The 16,385-nt window shown below is 38.3% G+C and overlaps 1 protein-coding gene across 4 annotated transcripts in view; it reads left to right on the forward strand.

Annotated features, from left to right (window-relative positions):
- The window catches only part of ABCA4 (ATP binding cassette subfamily A member 4), an 87,139-nt gene extending 71,639 nt beyond the window's left edge, over positions 1–15,500 (forward strand). For 3 of the 4 annotated variants that reach the window (XM_015290703.4, XM_040705039.2, XM_040705040.2), the window contains 14 exons: positions 326–503; positions 1,736–1,851; positions 4,034–4,181; positions 5,345–5,468; positions 6,192–6,321; positions 7,206–7,326; positions 8,166–8,228; positions 8,346–8,452; positions 9,420–9,561; positions 10,670–10,804; positions 12,403–12,506; positions 12,592–12,684; positions 13,058–13,307; positions 14,248–15,500. In XM_015290703.4, coding sequence (XP_015146189.1) covers positions 326–503; positions 1,736–1,851; positions 4,034–4,181; positions 5,345–5,468; positions 6,192–6,321; positions 7,206–7,326; positions 8,166–8,228; positions 8,346–8,452; positions 9,420–9,561; positions 10,670–10,804; positions 12,403–12,506; positions 12,592–12,684; positions 13,058–13,307; positions 14,248–14,370 — 1,834 coding nt within the window. In that variant the 3' untranslated portion in view covers positions 14,371–15,500. Of the gene's footprint in view, positions 1–325; positions 504–1,735; positions 1,852–4,033; positions 4,182–5,344; positions 6,322–7,205; positions 7,327–8,165; positions 8,229–8,345; positions 8,453–9,419; positions 9,562–10,669; positions 10,805–12,402; positions 12,507–12,591; positions 12,685–13,057; positions 13,308–14,247 lie in introns of those variants that run through there. The other variant, XM_046944750.1, reaches the window with a different exon arrangement.
- The last annotated feature ends 885 nt before the right edge of the window (positions 15,501–16,385 follow it).

Here is a 16,385-nt window from a genome sequence, read left to right on the forward strand (position 1 = left end):
TATGCCTTATTGTCTACTTTGAGACACACCATTCAGGAAAGGCTGTCAAACAGATATATGTAGGTGCTGAACTATTCCAGTGAATGAAGGCAATTAGAAAAAAAAAACAAGAAATGGTGTCGTCATCATCCACATTTGTTAGCTACTGTCCCCAGTGCAGTATGGGAAGACACACTAGCACATTTTGAAATAGGAAAAATCTTCTAATTGTCCAATAACCTTGTTACTTTTAGATCTTAAAATCTCCACCAGCTTTCCCAAATGCTAATAATCTTGTGTTGCATCCATTCCTTTGCTCACAGTCCCTTCTTCTGCTTTTTTGTAGGCTGACCACCTCAGTGGATGCTGTTGTTGCCATCTGTGTGATTTTTGCCATGTCCTTTATTCCAGCTAGTTTTGTTTTATACCTGATTCAAGAACGTGTGACAAAAGCCAAGCATCTCCAGTTTGTTAGTGGTGTTAGCCCTGCTATGTACTGGCTAACTAACTTCACGTGGGACATAGTGAGTAACTGCTAGTCTCATTTTATAGTCTGCAGCATTAACTACGAAATGATCAGTAAATTAATCAGAATTACGTAAGTGCAACTTTTCAAACCAGGGGAGATCGCCTTTGCCAAGAATTTAGTCATAGACCCTACCCTCTCTAAGAAACTTAAAGTGTTTAAAGATATTCTGGATATCTAAGCAGGATATTCATCAGTTACTGGAACAGTAGCTGGAAGCCAGAAAAAATACTCTAGGGTGTCTAAAATAATGTGGATGTATTTGTTTAGGCCATTGGATCATATTCATTGTGTTGCTTCAAAAGGATTTAGAGCACAGGACCAGGCATGCTTAGGCAAGGCTCAGCTATCCTTTTTATTCACCGGGCCTCTTGGAGGAATAAATTCCTTGCCTGCTAGAAGCATAGCAAAGAGCTTGTGTCATGGTTTTTCAGTAAAGATGGAGCCCAAGGGTTTATCCAATAAGAAAAGCATGAACATAAGAGAGGAGAGAAGAAGAGAGGAGGAAAAAAGAGAAAATTTTGACATGCCCCAAACTTTTTGGGCTTTAGAAAGTGTTTTTTAATGAGGAGATAAAGCAAAACATGATATATTAGATGAGGGAAAAGAAGCAGATCTCTGAGTTTCTTTATCCTGCTGGTCACAGCAACATCCCATCAGCCAGGAATTCTGCTTGGTAATGGCCCTTCACATCATAGTACAAAGTTATTAACTGGAGTTAGCAGTTCTGTGAAATGCTGTTTTTCAGTCTTCATGGGGAGCTCTATGTATTGCAGTAGTCCTATACTACTAATACTGAACAGAGAAATTGAGCAGAGCATTAGCCAAGCATTGTTCAGTTTAGCTTCATCCCAGGAATGTGGCTCAAGTTACTAGCTTTTTCATTCCTATACAGCTTTTACATCACCAGAAATCATATCTCCTTGCATACTCACTGCCTTTTTCTCCAGGCAGTCTGCCAGCAGGACCATGAAACAATCAATTCCAAATTTATAATCTAAAAAACAGCATGTTTTATTTTTGATGTACAATCTGATAGAAGATGTCTCAGAAAAATGTAAAGTACTGCCAGGGGCCTGTTGAGCCACAGGCCTGAGCAACTAGTCCAGCTTGCTAATTTCAGTTTTCCTCAATACAAAATCCTTTGGGAATAATTTATAGGATCTGGATACATTTGTAAACCTCCTCAGATCTTATCTACTGATCTTCATTCACCTTGTGATGTGGCAGGTGAACTATGCAGTGAGTGCTGGATTGGTTGTGGTTATATTCATTGGATTCAAGAAGAAAGCATACACTTCTCGGACTAACCTCCCTGTGTTTGTTGCCTTGCTGCTTCTGTATGGGTGAGTCTTCACGGTGTTTTTTTGCATGTGGAGCCCTATCTTTCACATGGAAATGATTTCATGTTGTTGAACTTTGTACTTAGTGAAATCCAGCTTTGAGAAATAAAACTGAGTTTGTACAATACAGACTAGACCTGGATTCTGTTCCCAAATCAGATTACTTACGCTCTTTGTCTGATCATGCGCCATAAAAGGAGTTTCACCACTGCTTCACAGAACTTTTCACGATTTCACGTTATCCTTTTGGGAAACTAAATTTGCTCATCTCTGGTGGTTTAACCTAGCTACAATAGGTAGCTAAACACCACAACACTTTTTCACACCCTTTCCTCAAAAGGACAGGAGGAGAAAATATACTGAATAAAGCTTGGTGGGCTGAGATAACAACAGGGATATCACTCACCAAGTAGTGTCGCAGGCAAAAGAGAACAGTGAAAACTTAAAGCAAATGAAAGACATCTTCCCCTCATCTACCCTCTCCTACCTCCTCCCCCTAAGTGGCACAGGGGAATTGGGAATAGGGTTGCAGTCAGCCCCTAACACTTTGTCCCTGGTCACTTTCTGTCCCTGCTTCATGTGGCATCCCTCCATGGGATGCTGTCCTTCCCAAACTGATCCTGTGTGGGCTTCCCGCAGGCTGCAGCTCTCCAAGCACTGCTCCTACATGGCTGTGCACCGTGGGGCCCATCCTTCAGGACCGCACTGCTCCAGCACATGTCCCCACAAACAGCAGCTCCCCCAACCCTCCTGCCCCCACCCTTGGCTGCTCCCAACAGGCTGTAGCTCCAGCCTCAGGCTGCTCCTGCAGGGGATCTCCCTGGGCTGTACCTACTTCAGGGCACATCCACTGCTGCACCGGGAGCTCCTCCATGTCTTCACAACCCACAGCCCCCCCTCCCATCCAGCTATTAAAAGTTTGCCTTGTAAACCTAATAATCATCTTGTGCCTTTTTGTTACGTACGCTATGTTTATTTCTTTCAATGACAGACAACACTAAAATATTTACCAGTATTTTATCCAAAAGCAAGCAGTACTAGAACTTCAACTTTTTTTCTTTGAAGGAGCATTTCTGTTGTCAAAATAGTGTTTTATAAGACTGACTGGAATTTACTTCCTCTCACTTAATTAGTGATGGTAGCTCATTTTCCTTCTAGCTTTGTAGTAGGGTAATTAGGGAAAAGAATTCACCAGATCTAACTCTGGAGATAAAAAAGAAATTAAACTTTTCATATCTTCCTGTATATGTCACAAATCAAACCTTAGAGGCCACAGGTCTTTTCTGGACAAAGTACCTTAATTTTCTGAAGTTTTTATATTCTTTGAATAACAGTTCTGAGAAAATGCAAAGCATTATTCAATCTTTGTAAAACAGTCAATGTTAAATGCTGTTAGAATATTCATTCACTTCATTGTATTTTTTGAAGTGCAATGATAGTATCTTCAGTAAGTTTTCTGTTGCTATGTTGTTTGTGAGTATGTGTTTGTTTTCTAAATACTGTAATTTGTGGGCCTGTGGACACCTGAATTAGCCTCTCATATTATAAAGCATCTATCAAGATGAAAAAATATTATCACATAGCAGTGACTTCAGTAATAATTTCACAATTTGCTATTCAAAATAAAATTTTAAAACAGGTAAGTAAATTCGGAGAGTCCTACATTAGCCTCTGTCTCCAGCCATTGTCACAATGGGAAATTTAGGATCATTCTTTCTAATGATGTGTATGTTTTCCCATTAACCAAATCAGTCAGATTGATTGTTGCTGAGAATTGTAATTTTATTCCAGTGGTATACTGTTTCTGTGCTGCTAAATACATGTTTGCTATGTCTCAGGAATAATGGTATAGGAAGCTCCTGCATTGTCATTTTTTCCCTTGTTTCTCCCACTAAGTGTACAGCCCAGTGAGATATGCAAAGATATTTGGGGTGGTAATAACCTTGCTAGTGCTGTTTCTCAATTTTAACAATCTGTTGCCTCGCACTTTAACAACAAACAAGACTAAGCAGAAAAAGCTTTCTGTCTAGTAGCAAGAGAAAACATATTGTAGTGGAACCTCTGGTTGATTACAACATTTCATTACACTTGAAAGGAGAACAGAGCTCATCATTTTGTTTTTATTAGATCAGTTGACATAATACTGAGAAGCAGGTATCATAGTATTTCTATCTTTTGCATGCAGGTGGGCAGCAATTCCCATGATGTACCCTGCTTCTTCTTTCTTCAGTGTTCCTAGCACTGCATACGTTGCATTGTCTTGCATTAATCTCTTCGTGGGGATCAACAGCAGTGCCATTACATTCATCCTGGAGCTATTTGAAAATAACCCGGTAAGTAATGTTTTTGTTGTGACATGGTTTTAAAAAGCAGTTCAAAGGGTGTCCAAACATAACCATCTCTAGCTGTCTCTTTCAGCCTTGTCATTCTTCTGGTATTATATAAGTGAATGGGGAACTTGCTGAGTTATGTCAGAAACAGGTGACTAGAATAACCCATGGAAGTGAACCTCAGGGTAATCAGTACTTTGGGCAAGCAACCATCCACATACATGAGGAATGACATTGAAGTAGCACTTAGCTCTGCTAGCCACATACAAGGATAGATAGAATACAGTAGTTCTTAGAAAGGTGAAGAAACCAGTTTATAAAATACTGGTAGCTTGTATGCACTACTACTGCCTCTACATTGCTGATACTTTGACCACTAAGGTTGACATCCTTCTTAATGCTGACTGCAATCCTATTACCTGTCATTACTGATAACGCATTTTCAGATACGCTGTGCTGATCAAGCATTGTTTTTATCAGGAAGAAAAAAAAACCCCACATCTTTATTCAATTGGAGTCATGATATCAAGGGCCAATTTTACAATATTTTCTATCCTTGCTGTTCTTGCGTTCTCTGTCATGTCCCTGGGCAGCATGGGATTCAGTCTACTGCCAATCAATCTGGGGGACAGCAGGCGAGTATCATCTCTGAGAACACATCTCCACTGCAGATATTGTGTCTCCAGTGACACAATGATAGAGGGATAACTGCCCTTCTTTGGATTCAGTGATGGTGCAGTTAGATTGATGCAAGTATTTTTACTGTTTTGGGTATTTCCACATTGCACCAAAATCTACTGTGTAGCTCTGTCCAGACACTGGTGCTTCTCAAGATTATGAGAGTCCTGATTATGGAAATACTCCAGCCATAAATAAACATATTATGGTACAGAAGTACCACACTTGTTGCTCACGGTTCCTGTTTGTAATAGCTGACGCTGACATTGTGCCTCAGCAACATAGGATATTTCATTACAAAGATTATTTTTTCTCCCCACTGAAAATTTTTCACAAGCACCTTGCCTGGTACAGTGTATTCCGTTCTGCCACTGGTAAATGCGGAGCAAACCATTTCTCTGGCATGAAAAAAGAACTTTTCACTTCTTCTACTATGTTTTCTCAAATCTTGTTTGAATTGCTAACTATGTTGCTTCTGTTTCTTATAGACTTTGCTGAAATTTAATAAAACTTTGAAAAATGTGCTAATTGTCTTCCCACACTTTTGCCTGGGTCGTGGCCTCATTGACTTGGCCATAAACCAAGCTGTGAGTGAAGTATATGCCAGGTTTGGTAAGTAAGATATAATTACCAACAAAGTGTATCAGTGGTACATGGCCTGACCTTGAGTGAGATGGTTGGAAGTGTTGTTTTGGAACATTAGTGTTTGTTTCTAAAATTCTTCTCTTTCACATGATCAGGTGAATGAGTATGAAAGTTTAGCCTCCCTGAAGGAATCACAGCTGATAATGTTGCCAGAACTTCAGGGCCTGACTGGTGGCCTGTTTTGAAAGTTAAACTATTTGTTCGCTGCCAGACTCTGGTATATTTTCATAAATTGTCCTGAAGTCCCTAGATTATCACATCTAGGATATAAAATTTCATTTCATTTGAATACTACGTGGCCCTCATTAATATTTAAAGTAGATGTTCTTCAAATGCATTCTTTAGGGATGCGGCTGTTTCCTCATACCAATTTTTTTATTAAGAGCATAGTGATACAGCAATTTTTTCCCCACCCAGAAAATATTTTTCATGTAATCCATGCAGATTTCATGTTATGTAACACATATGTATTCATATATATTCATAGAGCTTATGTTCATTTTTACTCCCATGAAGCAGTTGTTTCTTAAGAATCTGTATTTATTGATGCAATGAAAAATGGCAGACATTGACTGATAGTGATTAAAATTAGATTTTCTTCCTAAACTATTATGTTCACACCTTTTGTTCCAATGAGCAGTGTTTTTTCAGCAGTATTTCATTGCTTTCTGGTGCTCCACCTCTCCAAAGGTGAGGAGCATGTTTCTAATCCTTTTCAGTGGGACTTCATTGGGAAGAACCTGGTTGCCATGGCTGTTCAAGGAGTAGCATTCTTCACTCTGAATCTCCTTATGCAGCACCAATTATTCCCCTCAAGATGGTATGTCTGAAAGTTTGTGTTAATGCTCCTTCATTAGCAGGGTTGAGCACCTTTGTTGTTCTGTATTGTCTTTTGCTTTCTTTTCCTCTACGTATTTTTACAGCTTCTATAGCTTTATTCTGTTTATTCATCTGATTTCATCTTAATTTGTTGATATTTACTATTTATCTTACTTTACCTATGCTTATTAATCTGCATTGTTTTAACAGAAATAAGGGTATATTTATACAGCTTATTAAATAAATGAGTTGTCTTGAACTAAGACTTCAGCGTGAATTTCATGATTCCAATGGTGAGATTATACAAAACAGTTTCCTAAGTAGTGGCAAAGTACTAGCCTGACAAACCAAGACTAGAATTCTAGCCTACTGCACAGAACAGTCATAACCAGGGTATTCAAGCTTCCCCTGTCTGCTTTACAAATCTGTTTCTGTTTCAATGAAAATAGCTGTCTGCCAAGTGTGAGTTGATCATTCAATGCTGTTGGGTATTGCCAACAGGAGTACTAATTGTTATAATTCTGCAAATACAGTCTTACAAGGAAGTCCACTCAAAAGATGCATATAAAATCTATTAGTATGTACTGAAGAGCTGTCAAATAGCCAAAAGGCTTAGAGGCAGGTTACATCATATCAGTGACTAGCAATGCTATGCTCATTTCAACAAGCAATTTCATCCCTTTTTAGTATTAAGGGCTTAACTTTCAAAGGCCAGGGATTCTCCCAGCAGCAGGAATTCTCCAGCCAATGTTACAATATGAAATTTCAATCTCACTGCTCCCACCAGACAGAATTTTGGCAATTGAATAGCTCTCATTTCACTGTTATTGTAGCTATACTCAGATCAACTCATTATTTCTGCAATCAATTCTTTTTTTTTTCCAGGTTTGCTGAGACTGCCAAGTCACCTATTATTGATGAAGATGAGGATGTTGCAGAAGAAAGAAAAAGAATTCTGAATGGAGGGAACAAAACAAATATCTTAGAATTACAGGAACTCACCAAGGTACTATTTTGAGAAGAATGAAATAAGCGAATCTACTGCAAGTTGGCTCTTTCAGAATGTATTTCAGCTGTGGATTTGGATGGTATTGTTTTCAAAATTAAACTCATATCCTGGAAAATAAGAAATGTTTTAGAAGTCAGGGCTTGATATGTTATTTGACTGTTTCCTTTTAATAGAGATCAAATCTCAGGAAAGTCCAGCAAGGATAGTGAACTCTCTTGCTTAAGTTATTTTACCTCACATCATCCATCCCGACATACCTATTGAATGTGCATTTCTACTGTTAGTCTTTTCTTCCACAGCGCTGTTCCTCCATAGGTGAATTTCAATCTCAGGTTAACCATTTAGTCGCTTTCATATTGAGGACTAGTGTAGCCACTAATTTATCTTCTTTCCAGACACTGAAGGTAGGTAATCAATGCTATCAGAATACATGTAAGCCTGACCTACAGAAGTAAAAAGATTGCAAACATCATTGGGATCTCATGAATAAAGAATTGAAGAGTCATTCTTCAAAATATCTTGTTGTATTGTATGATGTCAGAGTTACTTTGTACCAGCAAAGCATCACGTCTGTCTCCTAGTGCTACAGTTATGAAGTAAAAAGGTTCATGAAAGGAAAAGTTGTATTTTTAGGCTTTATTATAAATTTATTTAAATAAATGCCTGACCTTCTTGATGCTTGCTCTTTCTTCTTAAAACTTTATTTAGTTGCTCTTTTACTTTTGTATTGGTTCTAAAGTTGCCTCATCCCAGTAGCATTAAACTAAAAAATTCAGAAATTTTTCTTTGCTGCAAAAATCTTGAAATAGGATTTTTGATTGTTTTTGTCAATTTAGATTTATGCAGGTAGGCATAAGCCAGCAGTGGACAGACTCTGTGTTGGCATCCGTCCTGGAGAGGTAAGTTGGTCAATATCACTAGATGAATCATTCCAGGGATCAGTTCAAATTGCATGCTCCTGTTGATTTATAAGTTGGAAATACTAAAGAACGTGATTTATTTTTTTTATACTTCAGTGTTTTGGTCTTTTGGGAGTGAATGGTGCTGGCAAAACAACAACATTCAAAATGCTGACTGGAGACACTGAAGTGACATCTGGAGATGCAGTTGTGGCCGGCAATAGGTAAATACCTTAAACAAATAAACAAAATAAAAACCTCTGTGACAGTCCACTTACCAGAGTTAACTCATAGTCTGAATGACTCAGCAGCTCCTTTCCTGTTATATGGCATTGAAAGAGGCCACACCAGCCCTTCATACCTTCAACATTGTGTTGTAAGATCTGTGGATGAGTTGTAATAATGCTAGAAATAGGATAAGGTAATCAAATCTAAAAGCAAGGGCTCTCAAATAGAAGATAACCTATCCAATAGAGTATCTGAGCTTTGGGAATTTTATCTGGCTGCTCTTCGCTGCTTTTAACTGCTTTGTTTACACAATGCTAATACATAATGCTAAAAGTAACCACTACATCATTATTTGATTTTTTTTCATGTCAGTTTAGCTCCAGGTTGTATGTCTTGGTTTCTTAGGTGTCACTGGAGTTTGTCTATTGATGCAATTTGAACACATAGCTATTTTGTTGCCAGGACATGGTTCTGGGCAACTTGCTGCATTTGACCCTGCTTAAGCAGGCTGAGAGGACAAGGTGGGAACTTCTGGAGATCACCAAGCTCCGTTATTCTGTGATTCTGTATTTCTCTTATCTTGTCCTACTGCTACTACCAGCAAACATTGTTAGCTTTGTGTCTTGCATGACTTTTCATGATGACTCACTCCAAGACGAAAATTCCTTATTTTCAAATCTCAAAAAAACCCACAACATTTGCAAAAAACAAAATCTATTGAGAACTTATCTTTACATCAGCTTATATTTAAACAGAAAGTGAGTTTGTACTCCTAACCAAGACTTACCTGATTTAGAAGAGAATATATTCCTTGCTGTACTGTACAGACATATTCTAGTAGGATCTTGTACTGGGGAGAATTAATTTCCCTTACAAGGCTTTTGTTCTAGAAAACAGAGATTTTATTCAAACTGCTTTAAAGCTAGTGTTATAGATACAATATTACTTTCTTTATTTCTCCAGTATATTGACCCATATCTCTAATGTTCATCAAAACATGGGATACTGCCCTCAGTTTGATGCCCTTGATGACCTGCTCACAGGACGAGAACATCTCTATTTATATGCTCGCTTGCGTGGTGTTCCAGCAGAGGAAATCAAGAGGGTAAAGCTTTCTTACTTCTGATCTGTACGCAGTTACAGTGAATGTCAATGATGATTCTGGTGAGTTCACCTTATGTCAAAGGCCAGATTTTCCAAATTGGGCTTGCCTTTCTTTATGTTGAAGTCTTGGGAGTGGTTCTTGTTATTTGGAATTAAGTACAAGAATGTTCTATCAAATCCAAGATCTTAGACAGTTAATAATACTTTAAATACTCCCCATTTGGAGTACTGTGTCCAGGCCTGGGGCACACAGCACCAGAAAGACGCAGAGCTCTTGGAAGAGGTCCAGAAGAGGGTCACTAAGATGATCAGAGAGCTGGAGCATTTCTCCTATGAAGAAAGGTTGAGGGAACTGGGCTTGTTCAACATGGAGAAGCCTCCATGGAGACCTCACTGTGTCCTTCCAGTACTTGAAGGGAGCATATAAACAGAAGGAATGTCTGTTTACATGAGTTGATAGTGATAAGACGAGGGGGAATGGCTTTAAACTAAGTTGGGAGGTTTAGGTTAGATATTATGAGGAAGTTTTTCACTCAGGGTGATGACACACTGGAACAGGTTGCTCAGAGAGACTGTGGATACCCCATCCCTGAAGGCATTCAAGGCCAGGCTGAATGTGGCTCTGGGCAGCCTGGTCTAGTTGTTGGCAACCCTGCCCGTGGCAGGGGGGTTGCAACTACGTGGTCTTTGAGGTACCTTTCAACCCAGACCATTCTATGATTCTATGGAAAACTGCAGAGCCAGCTCTGGAAAGCTAAGGATGCAACTGATATGACTCAGAACTGATACAGTTACTGTTTTGTTCTTGTCTTTGAAGTTATTCATATATGAGAAAGAAAACATGGAGAAGGTTCCAGATGAAAAATAAATGTACATTCTTGCTCAGATGAGAATTCTACAGCTGATGCTGCAGTATGGCTTTAGTTCAAGAGCTTAGAATTCTCCTTATCATCATAGTTTTTTGGACCACAGCTCCAGTTCTAAAAAAAAAAAAAAAAAAAAGGGCTAAAATCCAAGGGTTTGCCCATTCTCTGCCAAAAGTGGGATGTATCAATAATCCAGGCTGCTGTGGGTTAGCTGCTGTGTGAAAAAAATGGTCTTTCTCATAGGTTGCTGAATGGGGCATCCAGAAGTTGGGACTTCCTATGTATGCTGACCAGCTGGCTGGTACCTACAGTGGTGGCAACAAGCGCAAGCTTTCCACTGCCATTGCACTGATAGGCTGCCCTCCACTCATCTTGCTCGTAAGTGCCCCAGTAATGTAGCTCTGTGATAGTTCAGTATGACATCTCATAAAACTACATGCTGGAGGGCTACAAGGATGTTTATAATAGTCCTTGCAATCTCCTTTCTGCTTCAACTTATGCCTACTTCAGTGTAGTCTTGAGTTCTTTAATATTAGGAGTAGTCTAAAATGCATAACTATGTTTCAGATGGAACCTAAGTTATTATAAAAGAAAGATTTTCAATAAGGAAAGGTTTGGTATTTAAATATACAATTCAGAAAAATCTGAGTTTAAATCCACGATTGGTTTCAGCCTGTCTTTTCTTGCCAGTGTAACCAATCATGTAAATGATGATTGGTTCAGCCTGGAGAAGGCTCTGGGGAGACGTCATTGTGGCCTTCCACTGCTAAAGGGAGCTTATAAACAGGAGAGAGAACAACTTTTTACGAGGTCCGATAGTGAAAGGAATTGTTTTAAAGTAAAAGAGGGGAGAGTTAAGTTAGATGTTAGGAGGAGATCTTTTACTCAGGGGGTGTTGAAGCACTGGCACATGTTACCCAGAAAAGTTGTGGATGCCCCACCACTGGCAGTCTTCAAGGCCAGGTAGAAAGGGGCCCTGGGCAGCCTTGTCTGGTGGGTGGCAACCCTACATGTGGCAGAGGTGATGGAACTGCATGATCTTTAAGATCCCTTCCAACCCAAGCCATTCTATGCTTCTATGATCTTACTACATATACCCTGCTGCTTTTTTCCAGCAGAACAGAGGAAGATAGCTACATTTTCGCAACCTTTATTATCTTTGAAATGAACTACACAAATTTAGAATAAACTATACAAAAGGTAAAATGTAGTTCTCATTAAGTAATATGAATTATCATAATTGTATTTCTCAACAGTAATTCTAAATGCAATTGCTACAAAAATTCTTTAAAATACACTGTAGTGTCTTCATTCATAGGCTATTAGGAAACGTGTTAATAACTTCTTAATAGCATGGTAACTTGTGCTATTTAATATGCCTTTTAAATATATTCTCACTTTTTTAGCTTCTGTGTTAACTGATTTATACAGGACCAGATCATCTGCTGATCTAAGTCAGGGTAGCTTTGCTAGCTTCTTGGGTTGCAGAATGTCCTGTGTGTTTCTGTAAGAAAGGTTACTTTTAAAGCCACACTTGACACAGTTTGATGTGATTAATATCATGAATCTCCTTCCATTTATTTTTACTTCAGGTTCTAAATCTTTTGGTAATAATAGGGTGTCACAAAGGTTTACATTTTTGACTGCTAAGACCTTGGGCGTAGGTCTGCCTTTGTTATAACAGTCAGTGCATTCCTTTCCCTGTTGCTGGGCCCTATACAGACAGCACTGTATTCTTACCTTAGATTTCTTATATTTGTTTCCTTACTGCTTTGTGCTAAGAAGCACATTACTGCCAATTCACTTATATACTTGTCAAGGTGTGCTTGTGCATACTCAAGGCACAGATTTCAGTAGGGAAGCAGTGATAAGCTAGAACCCAAATGTGCAAGATTGATTCTAATGATTTCCTTTCTAAATGGTTTCATTTTTTTTCTGCTTCTCTGAATCTGGCTGTCTTAACATTTACGTTCCAGGATGAACCAACTACTGGAATGGACCCTCAGTCCCGGCGCCTCCTATGGGATTCTATTGTGAGCGTGCTCAGAGATGGACGAGCTGTAGTTCTAACTTCACACAGGTATAGAGTTGGAATTCAGAATCCCAGAGCAGCTGACATTTGTCTGCTGGCTTCTATCTCAAATATCTGTTCTCTGTTTTGAAAGTATGGAAGAATGTGAAGCTCTCTGTACTCGTCTAGCCATCATGGTAAAAGGTACATTCAAATGCCTGGGCACAATTCAGCAGCTAAAATACAAGTAAGTTGAATATATTATATATATTATATATATATATATATGTATATAACACTTATATATATAAGTGTTTTTAATGGGTAAACTTAATACATGTGGCATAAACCATTCTTAATACAGCAAACCAATCAGAAAAGCTGTTGTTTGAACAGACCCATTTCTGGGTGCAATTCTGTGGTATTCTAGTCAATTTTAGCAGACCTCATTTCAACTTCATTATGCTGCAGGCCACTTCTGCAAGGCAAATATAGAGCTTCTAACCAAGCTAGATCTTAGGCATTATCTTCCAGTGATTGGTAGCATTTTCATACCTGCTGAAAAAAGTTTTTTTCACTGAATTATGAAATGATCTCTTCATCCAATTTCCAAATCACAGGTTTGGAGATGGCTACATTGTCACACTGAAAATCAAGGCTCCTAAGACTGGGATGCCTCCAGATCCAAGTCGTGCTGAACAATTCATACGCATAAACTTTCCAGGGAGCTTACAGAGAGAGAAACACTACAACATGCTGCAGTATCAAATTTGCTCCTCTTCTCTGGCTAAGATTTTTCGGTTAATAATCTCCAATAAGGAAAACTTGTATATTGAAGAATATTCTGTCTCTCAAACAACATTAGATCAGGTGAGTAAAAATTCCTTGAGGAAGCCTATTAGGCAATGCAATGACAATGTATCCAAACAACTGAAGGATCAAACTGCTTAGAGTAGAGAATTGTCTTGAACCTCTTTCTCAGACAAAATTCCCATGCCCCTCATGAATGAGGGTGGATCAGATAAGAAATCTGTAAATTCCTTCTGTGAATTAGGTGCCAATTGAAAGCTGCTGAGCCAGCATTTCCCAGATGTCAGAATTCACACAAATCCATTCTGTCAGGAGCCACAGCCTGAGGAAGGTCAGATAGTCAGACTAAGCCTCACTGAGCTGGGAATGATCTAATATCTCTTTGAATTTTATTTTGTATAAGGTATTTGGGTTGTGTTGTGTCTGAGATGCTGATAGAGATATGGTGGTATCTAGGTAAATGCTTTTTTCTCTCTGTTGCACATTACTATACAAAAGCAATTTAGATAAATAGAGCCTGGAAAATCCACTGGGACTGTTGGCAATATCCAGTCAATCTCTAAAGGATATTTGCCCCATTGCCTGCTTTCCTGAGTAGCTAATGATCCACATTGATGAAGCTAGCACTGGTGAGGGTGGTAGAGAGACATTCTGGCTGCCTTACAGCTCCTACTGAACTACTATCCCCTCTTCCTCATCACCACCAAGCTCAACTGTAGTGTACGAGGCCATGTAAACCATCTCCTGCTGAAGACAAAATAGGATCTTAGGATCTCAGTTGCAAGTTACTGCAACCAAAGGAATGAAGTTGCAAGGAAGTTTATCAAAATAAAGGAGGAATTAATGATCCCTGCCAATGCCCAGTGTCTCAGTTCTCAGTACATATCTTCAGATTCCCCATTCTGTCTATTCCCTGCAGAAAGGCCAAGAAGATACAAATGTATAGAGACATTCCACTAACTAATCTCAGTTGATGTCATTTTCTTCTTTCTTCACGTAGGTTTTTGTGAACTTTGCTAAGCAGCAGGTGGAGGATGAGGAAATTCCTTTGCATCCTCGTGCAGCTGGATCCAACCGAGAAACAAAGGTGTCCCCTGCTTCACAGCAGCAGGCAGATGCATAGACTATTCCTACAATCACTAGCATTTAGTGTGCCATACCAGAGCAGTGAAAAGGTAAAAGAAAGGCTGCCATGCACAGTATTATCTTGACTTTCTGTAACTTTCTGAGAAGTGTGCTTATAAGTCCCTAGCAATGGCAAACTTCTGCTGCTCTACCAGGAACATTACATGCAATACACGCTGAAAACGACTGAAGAAAAGCAGGTACTTGTTCTAGAAAAAAATGTTTCTCTAATGTAAAGTTAATTATAAGATACAAGAAGAGAAGCTTCATTCCTCCTTGTTGACAAGTAAAGAGAATTAAAAATATTCTTTCTCTTGGGTCCTTTCCAGCCAGTAGGATTTTCTTGGCTAACTCTTTATTTTTCATTCTTGCCAACGGAAACAAACTTGTCTCAACAAGAATGGGAAGAATTCATTCCAATCTCAACTAACGCAAGAAATTTGCTTGAAAGAAAAATCTCAATGAAAATGACCTAATACTCACAGATCTTCACGTTCAGAAATGGAAGCAGGGTGTCAAATTGGGATTTAAACAAAGTACTATGTCTAAATTAGACAAACAAGACCAAACTTTTCTTCTTTCCTGTGACCTGGACTTCAAGTGGGTGTAAAGTGTGAATAGAATGTGATTCCTCTGTGCTCAGAAAGTTTCAGCCTGCTTGCACTCCACGATGGGAAATCATGTGACATTTAGCTCTTATACTAGTTTAATGGTGAACCAGATAAAAAATAACAACATTGCAAATAGATTCACAATTATGTATTGCTTTACTTATCCAAGAAATCATTTTGTTTTCAAAAAAAAAAAACCCAAAAAAACAAACAAACAAACAAAAAAAAAACCACGCCAAAACGTGCTATACAGAAATAAAAGGTAGGTCACATATTTTGCTTTTTTAGTTTTTTCTTCAATTTGTATTGATCTTATTTGATGCAAGGACATTCTTCCTTTGTACTTTACAAACAATTATGAAATTCTGGCAACCAGCTATAATCTTCCTCTTTTGCTATAATTATTTCAACTGAACTCAAAACATAGGCTAGAATTTATTGCAGATTTCCCCTTAAAAACAGTTGCAAAATCTTTCTATACATCCATTATAACAAATAAATTCATCATGAAACAAAACAGTATCTACACATTTTCTTCATATTCTGAAACAGTTTCTTGAAAATATCATTCAGATATATTGCAGTCATATATATATATATATATTTCACTAGATTTGCACAAAACCCAACTAAATCCCACTGAACATCTTGTGAAAAAGAAAACACAGGAAGTTCAAAATGTAGTGGATTTTTCTCCCTGGCTCTGAAAATAGGAAGGGAGCTACCATTCTAAATGCTAGCCATCACTTTTTGTATTCACAAAGAACACTGAAATTATTCAGAGAATGCTGTCAAAAAATACAAGGTTAAATGTCCTTTAGGATCTTTGAGAATATATTAAGGACTTATTATATGAAAAAGGCCAAATATCATGGTTACAGCATAGATCAGATATCATGAACCTTATTAACCAGTATGCAATTTACTGATTAAAAATATTAAAAACAAAACAGAATAAACACCCTCCAAATATATATATATATATTCAAAGGATGGATGTTATATCCACGAATTCTTCTTTCTATAGATCCATTTGGAAAATTATAGCTTAGACCCAAAGCAGGTATTTGAGAGACTGCCTAATTCTTTATTCCAGGAACCATTCAAATTCTTTGGTAATGTTGTTTGTCACAAAGCACCTGCCCCCAGGCAGAACACTCTCTTTTTCAAGTCAAAGAAGGCAAAACATGCAACTGTCTTCAGGCCAGCTGGCCATACTGTATGAGTTGAGCTTTCTTGTAGTTGGCTGCTATGTCTTCATTCCAATGTACTTATGTCACAGTCTTGCAGAATGCCACTGCTAAATTTAGAGCTACTTTTCAGAACAAGCTTATCAGTATATCTGATGTATCAATCTAAATAGACTAGTACAGCAAAATCTCAGTCAATCAGGTTGCAGTGA

Source organism: Gallus gallus, chromosome 8, assembly GCF_016699485.2.
Source record: "Gallus gallus isolate bGalGal1 chromosome 8, bGalGal1.mat.broiler.GRCg7b, whole genome shotgun sequence".
Classification (NCBI taxonomy): domain Eukaryota; kingdom Metazoa; phylum Chordata; class Aves; order Galliformes; family Phasianidae; genus Gallus; species Gallus gallus.